We start from the raw sequence: 7,686 nt of genomic DNA on the forward strand, positions 1-7,686 counted from the left end.
CTAATGGTTATAAGCATCGAGGTTTTCATATATATATACTTTATAATTTATTAAAAAAGATCATATAATATTATATAATAAAATTAATTTAATATTGAATAGTAATATCATTATAATAATATCATTATTAGAAAAAAAAATTCTTCATGAATTGATATGCTCTTTACAATATATAAGCTATGTACTCTAAATTATTGTGTCTTTTATAGAGCCAAAAAGTTTGAATACGAACCTCTAACATGTTACTCTCACAACAGCAAAATCCACTTAGGAGATATGGATATTCTAGATGAGTTATGTATTCTGTATATAATATAATTATCCTAGGCAAGTGAGTTATAATAATATTTTTTATTCACATCGTTTGGGGTAAGATTTGATAGAGACCTTGCATAAAAAAAGAAATTTTTATATTTAGAGCACATGACGAAATATATCATAATCTCCCTGTTCTAATTTTATAAAAAAAATAATTCTTCATACCTTTAGTTTTATTTCTATAATACAGAGAATGAGCTATAAAATTAAATGAGAATATTAGATAATATAAATATGAGCAAACATCAACTAAAAGTTAACATGAATATGAGTCAAACCACAACTAAAAGTTTAATGAACATATTGCAAGTAAATTCATATGCAAAATTCTTTTGCGAAGTGAATGATCATCCATCTTTTGAAGACTTTAATATACTAATAAATAGAGATGTTGTACTAAATTAATATGTTTATAACTCATAAATAGTAGATCACGTAGCCACAGTCTGGGTTGAAGAAAACAATGATAATATTTTATTTGAGAGAGAGATTATTGAGTTGATGATTAATCCTACAAAAAACTTTATTTTATTTTTTATTTTTACTTTATTTTTATCAATTTAAATAATCACGATATCCAACCACGTGCATTGCATGTGCATCTCATCTCATGATATTTAACCACGTGCATTGCACGTGCATCTCAACTAGTTTGTAAAAAAGAGCCAGAGAAAGCAACGAACTTTCTAAGTTAACCGGTCAAAAAAATAAAATCCTTCCAATTAACATAATTTGATAATGAATCAGCAAAAAGGTGGCCAATTTTTCACGGGCTTCACTGAGATTATAACCCCCAAGTGCAGTTCTCCCATTTTCTGATGCCCGTTGCATGCTTTGCTTAAAGATTGTAATGGACAATAAAGCAGGAAGTATCCGACAATTTGTCTTTTGCCCAAACTGACAAAAGCTTTTCTTGCATGTGTTTAGGGGTTGTTTGATTGTTGTTGGTAAAGTTCTGTATTTATGACACAACTTGGAAAGTTGTTGCCCACCTAATCAATTTCACTGAGCAATTATTCTTTGTTAGTTTTTAATTCTATTAGAATCATAAATTGCTTGTTTGGTTTGCAAAATGTAACTTTAATTGCTTATTTGAAAAGTGTAAAAGTGGTTATTGTGTGGTCCCTACTCAAATGATTCCATTGGCCTTGCCCCCTCACTTCTGACACATATGTCAGCTTTCCTTCAAAATCAGACCATTTTGAAGGGATTTATGAATCCATGCCATATTAGCATAGTAAATCACTTTACACTATTTTTACAACTACAAACAAACAATTAAAAAGAAGGAAAGCTGACATTGGGACCCACTTTTTTATACTTTCTATCCTTTTACATAGTAAAAACTTACAACCAAACAGCCCCTTAACTTCTTGGCTTCCTGCAAAAATGATGTGCTAGCTGTATACAGTGGTCAAAAGCACTAGGCTTGGTAGAGGAGGAGAGCAAGCATTGGCCCCTTGGCACACACCCACACTGTCCATGATTGGGGGAGTGAGCGTTATCAAATAAGGAATGGTTATCATTTTTCAATTTTATTTCAATTTGGGACTAAACCTATATGTTTTGTTTGTTTCATGAAGGTCTTTTTAGGAGAAAATGTTCCAAAACTACCGTCAAGAATTGTAGTGGCGCAGATAAATGCGCATACAAAAAGCCCGATTCAGGCATCTCATTTTATAAAAACCCACATAAACAAAAGAATGTGAGGCAGTAAAGCAGGACATCCCCATTGTTTTTATTTTTTTTATTTTATTTTTTTAATTTAATTGAATCAAGAGGCGGTGTTAATCGGCCCTCCACCAGATGACTGAAGAGGCGGTACTTCTCGCCCTTCTCACAAGGAGTCGTCCATTCTCAACAAGCAGCCAAACTCGTCCCTTCTCGCCAAGCCGAGTCGTCCCTTCTCACCATGCCAAGTCAAATGGTTGTCTTTCTCGAGCCCCCCAACCAAAAGTCAGTCACCATCGTATTAAATACATGGTCAAAAATCATTATTACTCCACCCCCAAAAGTATGTATAACTCATCAAGCTTCGTCAATACCAAGCATCTGTTGTCGCTTTGCACTAGCCACCTGTCACCTTGCACTAGCCACCTGGATGACCCATCTTCGGCCAGCAGCCAACACTTATCAGTTATCTGCCAAGTCAGCTGCTTGCCTAGACTCGATTTAAGTTACCTATCTACCCTTCTAATCTTCTATATAAAGAAGTCATGCAACTCAAGGTAAACCCTCTGGTCTTCAACACCAACTTTGAGATTTTTTCCATCTCACATTGTCCCAGTCAAGTTCATATACATACTTGATCATTGGAGGAACAACCAGAAAACTTAACTTCGGCCTCTCATGAGTTCTTCATGTGCAGGGAAGAATAGCAACCTATAGAGCTAGTCATCTAAAGGATTTTGAGGACCATAACTCTATTTTAATCCACAAATAAACCCCATGTTTGATAGCTGGTATCAATAAAATGAATAATGGAGAATTTATATGGAAGGATATCATTTATATGGTTGGATTCCATAAATAGAAATTAAAGGTGTTTAACTAGTAGTATGTCAATCTTAGTACCACATTGCATTTTAAATTGTTCAAATTAATACACATGTTATAAATGGTATAACAGCAATGTTAGAAATATACGCTTGTGTTGGTATGCTAGCAAGTGTGAAAGCGAGCGAGCGAACGGGCGCTAGAGAGCACGGGCTCGAGAGTGGTCTGACGCGCGGTCCGTCGTATGCCCTTTTTACATGTGCTGCATTTAACCAACCTAAACGTTTCGTACGTTACGAATGTTACAACGTTTGAATGATAGTTATAGCAGACGTTACAAACGTTGCAATAACTAGCATTCAAAGCATTGTCTAACCCCTCAGCTCATCTGAACCCTATATAAAGGGTCTCCTCTACTCATTTGAAAAACACAGATTACATAAACAAAATTTTTCTCCTGTCCTCCTTTTACAATTCTATAAGCTGCTAGTATTATAGATTCCGGGGAAGTGAAGTTGCAATCAAGGTGTTCAGTAGAAGAGAGCGCTTCTTCGAACTACTATCATCTCATCCTCAGAAGTATTGTGCAGACCCAACGCTACCATAGGTGAACCATAATTTCTTCGGGGCTAGTCCTCTATTCAGTGGACGATTCAGTAGTATTGTAAAGTATTTCAGATTTTAAATTTATCAGTTATGGTGTTTTTAACTCTCTCTATTCCTTTATTTCCCAAAAAAAGTGTGGTAGAGAAATTAGGAAGAGATATTTTCGATGAGATTGAGTGAGGGTTTCTTCTTCAAGAATGCAAGAAAGATTATATCTTGTATAATCTCTAGTAGAAGAAGACCCAACTCTCTCCTTATGGACATAGGAGACCGTCCAATCATGCAAATCTTGTGTATTTGATTTTGTTCTTTTTTCAGTGGTTTGCTTGTTTCTCTATAGTTCGAGCGCAGGCTTCTCAGAGTCCATAATGTTGAGTGATTGACTGCCATAAGAAGACCGAGGGGATCTAATTGATCGTGTCGACAATGCTTCCACTGGCGACACTTCCTCATAGGACGCCAATTGGTGGCTAATAATTAGTATTGTATTGTGATAGGTGTATCGATGACCATCACATTCATATTGGTGGTTCGTTTTTGGTGGCTACATCGTTGTGCCAGGCACGGACCAATCATGCACATTCCTATAGGTTAAGTTCATGTTGTACCTTTATCAAGACATGAAGGTTATGAAGTTGTTGTGATCAGCCGATGTGCAGTATATGCGTCGTGACAGCCCACAAGCACGCCGTCTCGGTCCCTTGGAGCGTGTACACAGTTTGGTGTGACTATTGTTTCTTTATTTACTATTTTGTCATGTAATGTTCACATTCTAGATTGTCAACTCAACTGCTTACATCCTCCCCTAAGATTATTACGTCATAATCATTTTTCCTCCTCTCTAAGATCCTCGTAATTTTCATTTCATAGGAAATAAGTAGTTAACATTTTTGTGCTTGAGTTGCTTTAGAAGAAGAAAAATAATGAGAGCTAGTGCTGTTTGAGTTGCTTGAGAAGAAGAAAAATAATGAGGGCTTGTGCTGCTTTGAGTACCCACATGTTAACAAAGCAAGAAGCGCCACTTTTTAAAGTTTGAAGCAGGTCCATTGCGATATTTAATGCCCTCTCTCCTCATTTCTCAGGGGCTTGGGGCATTAATTACTACCTTGTGAGATCTCTACTACGTAAACACGCTGTATATTATCTGGTCTAAAGTGTAGAATCAGCGTGAATACACTTCAGCTGTATGGAGGATTCTACCCTTTTTTCCAACTCAAATAATCTATAATTAAAAGTCAGTCTCAAATTTGAATGGAGAGGTATCATTTGGCGTTTTTTCTTTTAAAAAAAAAATATATATATATATATATATCATTCTCTCTTGCATCTTTATGAAGTTTTACCTTTTAATAGGACACTTAGAAATGTAAGGAATTGTTGGGCATTAGAAATGGAAAGTACACATTTTGTTTTAGTTTTTCCCTATGATTCTATGATTCAAACAAGAAGCTGAAAAATTCAATGACGAATAGGTATTGTATAATCAAGGATAACAGCTTTACCCACCTTGTATGTATTTATAACAGGGGCATGAGTATAATTCCAATACTCCAACAGTGGGCAATAAACATAGGAAAAAAGACATATTACAAGAAGAATAACGAATGTTATTTGCACAATAGAACTTAGACCTGCAAATCTGCTGTATCTGTTTCTGCTACACAACTTCCAACTGCGTATATACATATCTGTTTACAGATTATGTCGTTTTTACACCATAAAATAGAATAAACACCAGAACTAATAATGTATACAGACAATGCATACACCGGCTCGATCTTTTCTTTATCTTGGCAAAGAATAAGATTGAACGTCAAGAGAAATTTGGCCTCTACACGAATTAGTATCAGTTCTGCTGTGGTTGGCCAGCAGACTGGCGTTTTTCTTCGTGAGGATCAGTTGGCCATGGGATTAAGCTATGCGGAGGGAAGCAACAATCACAGTCGACTTGACATTGCTGCGGCCAAACCCAAGTAGCCGACGATGCAACTGTTTCTTCATCAACATTTTGAGCTTCCTCTAGGGAATTAGTGGTATTGACAGGATTTCCGGAGCTAGCAGCGTCTCTCAGGGGTCCCCAGCACTCGACGCGGTTGAACTCTGGTAGGTTGGAGTGGAAATAGACAAACACTAGTGCTTCCTCCAGTTCTGGATGGCTGTTGAAGAGGCTCTCATCTCCATGAACAAATGCTTTTAGAACCTGCGCATATACATCCTTTGACTCATTAATTCTACCTAGCCTGTATCATCAGAGGAGTTTTTATAGAGAATTTTTGTTCTTTCTGGTGATATGTGTTCAGTGTTAGTGCTAATTTCCAATTAATAGCAAATTAAAATACTAATTACAGTGTATAGAATAGATTAAATTAATGGCTAAATTACATGAACAAAAAGTTTTTGGGACCTAATGAATCGCTACTGTCATCAATAGCTATCATATTATCGGAGAGGGATTGAACTGTTCGATTACAAGTTGTGATTACCGACTGCAGGGCATCTATCAGTCTGTGACAGCTAGTTGCATTGATTTGTTCTGTTACATGAAAAATTATACCTTACCTGTGCCATTGGAGAAGCTACTCTACAGGAATTGCTCATCGTGTTGTTTTTCTCCTGAATTTCTTTTGTTCGTTTTTTATAGTGAGAAAACCTCATGTGCGTCTAAAATTGGTGTTAAATTACGGTCAATAACCAAATTACTAGCATCTAAATTCCGATTTCTCACCACCGGAAGTTCTTTGCGAAAGATGTAGAAACGGAGGTTGGCGATGAGATCAAGAAGAAAGTGGCCGCCGCTAATATGGCAGTGCACATGGAGAGACATTTTCCCCTTCGCCTTCTTCCACTCTGCCACCACCTCGTCCCTCTGTAACCGATTATACCATCCCTGCAGCTGCGTACGCCACGAGGTGAAATTAATCAAACCGATGAAGATTTTTGTGTACAAGAGGAACTAGGATACCATCAACAATGTAAATTCAGATTTTAAAATCGGGATTTTCAAAATTGTAATTAATACATACCATTATACTTATATATGATCTATTGGGCATCAACTACTTTGATATGATATAGCATCTTGAATGATTTCAATGTGACTCAATCATGTACGATTGGTTGTCAGGCTCAACGTTTGATCAATTGTGTGCGTCAGTCGTACCTGAGCTCGGTTGATGGTGTTGGAGACGGCGAGGGTGAGCCTGGACGTTATGTCGCTGTGCGTGAGCGTGTAGGTTCTCGGAAGCTTGGCGGGGCGTCTCTGCTCCTCGTCTACTCCCACGAACAACACCTTCAGCTTCGACGCCTCGAATATCGCCGGCCCAAACAGCCTCGCCCTCTGATCACCATCACCAATCATATGATCCTAGAACTCATACGCATGCATGCCTACATATATATATATACATGTAAAAAAATAAATATCGGTGGCTAGCTTACCGGGACGAGGGAGCGGGTTCTTCTAGGAGGAGGAGGAGGAGGCCGGCGTCTCCCACGGAACAGGGGAGGGTCGGAATTGAGACGCGAAGGAGAAGGAAGCAAAGAATTATGGTGCTTTAACTGGACGGGCGTCACGAGCGTGAAACCCATCTCAAATTTCGGAGGAAACCGAGCTTTTGAAGAGGGAATTAACAGAGGCAGGGAAATTTCGGGTTGGGGGAGAAGAGAAGGAAAAGAGAGGGAGGGAGGGAGTTCGATTGGTCAGTTGGTTAGTTGGCTTGTGGGACGGGACTCTCCCCCTCTCTGCTTTTTTTTTTGTTTGTTTCTTTCAATTTTCAATGCGCAGTTGGAATCCCAGTTCGCTGGCTGTTCTCATTTTCTTGGCGAGTGGGGATGGAATATTGACGAGAGAGGTGTGGCTTGTTTTGGTCCCGAAACGTGTTGAATTAAAAGGTGTCGTGGTTATCTCGATCGGATGACATAATAACATGATTTATGGAGAAGCGAAGAGGAAAAAGGAAGAAAACTCTACAAGCAAGCCGTCGCCGTCTCGGTTGCTTGGCGGAGGTAGCACAACTGGATATTTGGGTAAATTTGTGCCGATCTAGTCCCTTGTTATAATAGAGAAAGAAACGGAGAAGACCGGGAAATTTATTCCTTGACAAAAATAAAAAAGAAAATAATAAAGAAAGAAATGGAGGAGTGCTAAGAATTAATGCTTGTAGTCAAAGGAGACCGCTCACTTACAAGGGAAAACCGTATGCCTTAAAACAAGAAGCAATAGCCACCGTTGTCTATTCACGTCGAGTTACACGTACGCCACTGTCT

The 7,686-nt window shown here is 38.1% G+C and overlaps 1 protein-coding gene across 1 annotated transcript; it reads right to left on the minus strand.

The window, feature by feature from the left end:
* On the minus strand, positions 4,985–7,439 carry LOC109821600 (protein STAY-GREEN, chloroplastic-like). Its single transcript, XM_020387778.1, has 4 exons — positions 6,859–7,439; positions 6,581–6,757; positions 6,146–6,313; positions 4,985–5,620 (listed from the first exon to the last, which is right to left on the minus strand). The coding sequence occupies exons 1-4, from the start codon at positions 7,006–7,008 to the stop codon at positions 5,267–5,269; spliced, it is 849 nt and encodes a 282-aa protein (XP_020243367.1). The 5' UTR covers positions 7,009–7,439; the 3' UTR covers positions 4,985–5,266.

The sequence above is a fragment of the Asparagus officinalis genome, chromosome 1, assembly GCF_001876935.1.
Source record: "Asparagus officinalis chromosome 1, Aspof.V1, whole genome shotgun sequence".
NCBI classification, from domain to species: Eukaryota; Viridiplantae; Streptophyta; class Magnoliopsida; order Asparagales; family Asparagaceae; genus Asparagus; species Asparagus officinalis.

Coding starts and splice junctions, on each gene's coding strand:
- LOC109821600 (XM_020387778.1), bottom strand. CDS start 7,008: ATGGGTTTCACGCTCGTGACGCCCGTCCAGTTAAAGCACCATAATTCT. Junction 6,758..6,858: donor GAACCCGCTCCCTCGTCCCG/GTAAGCTAGCCA, acceptor GATGGTGATCAG/AGGGCGAGGCTGTTTGGGCC. Junction 5,621..6,145: donor TTCGCAAAGAACTTCCGGTG/GTGAGAAATCGG, acceptor GTATATGCGCAG/GTTCTAAAAGCATTTGTTCA.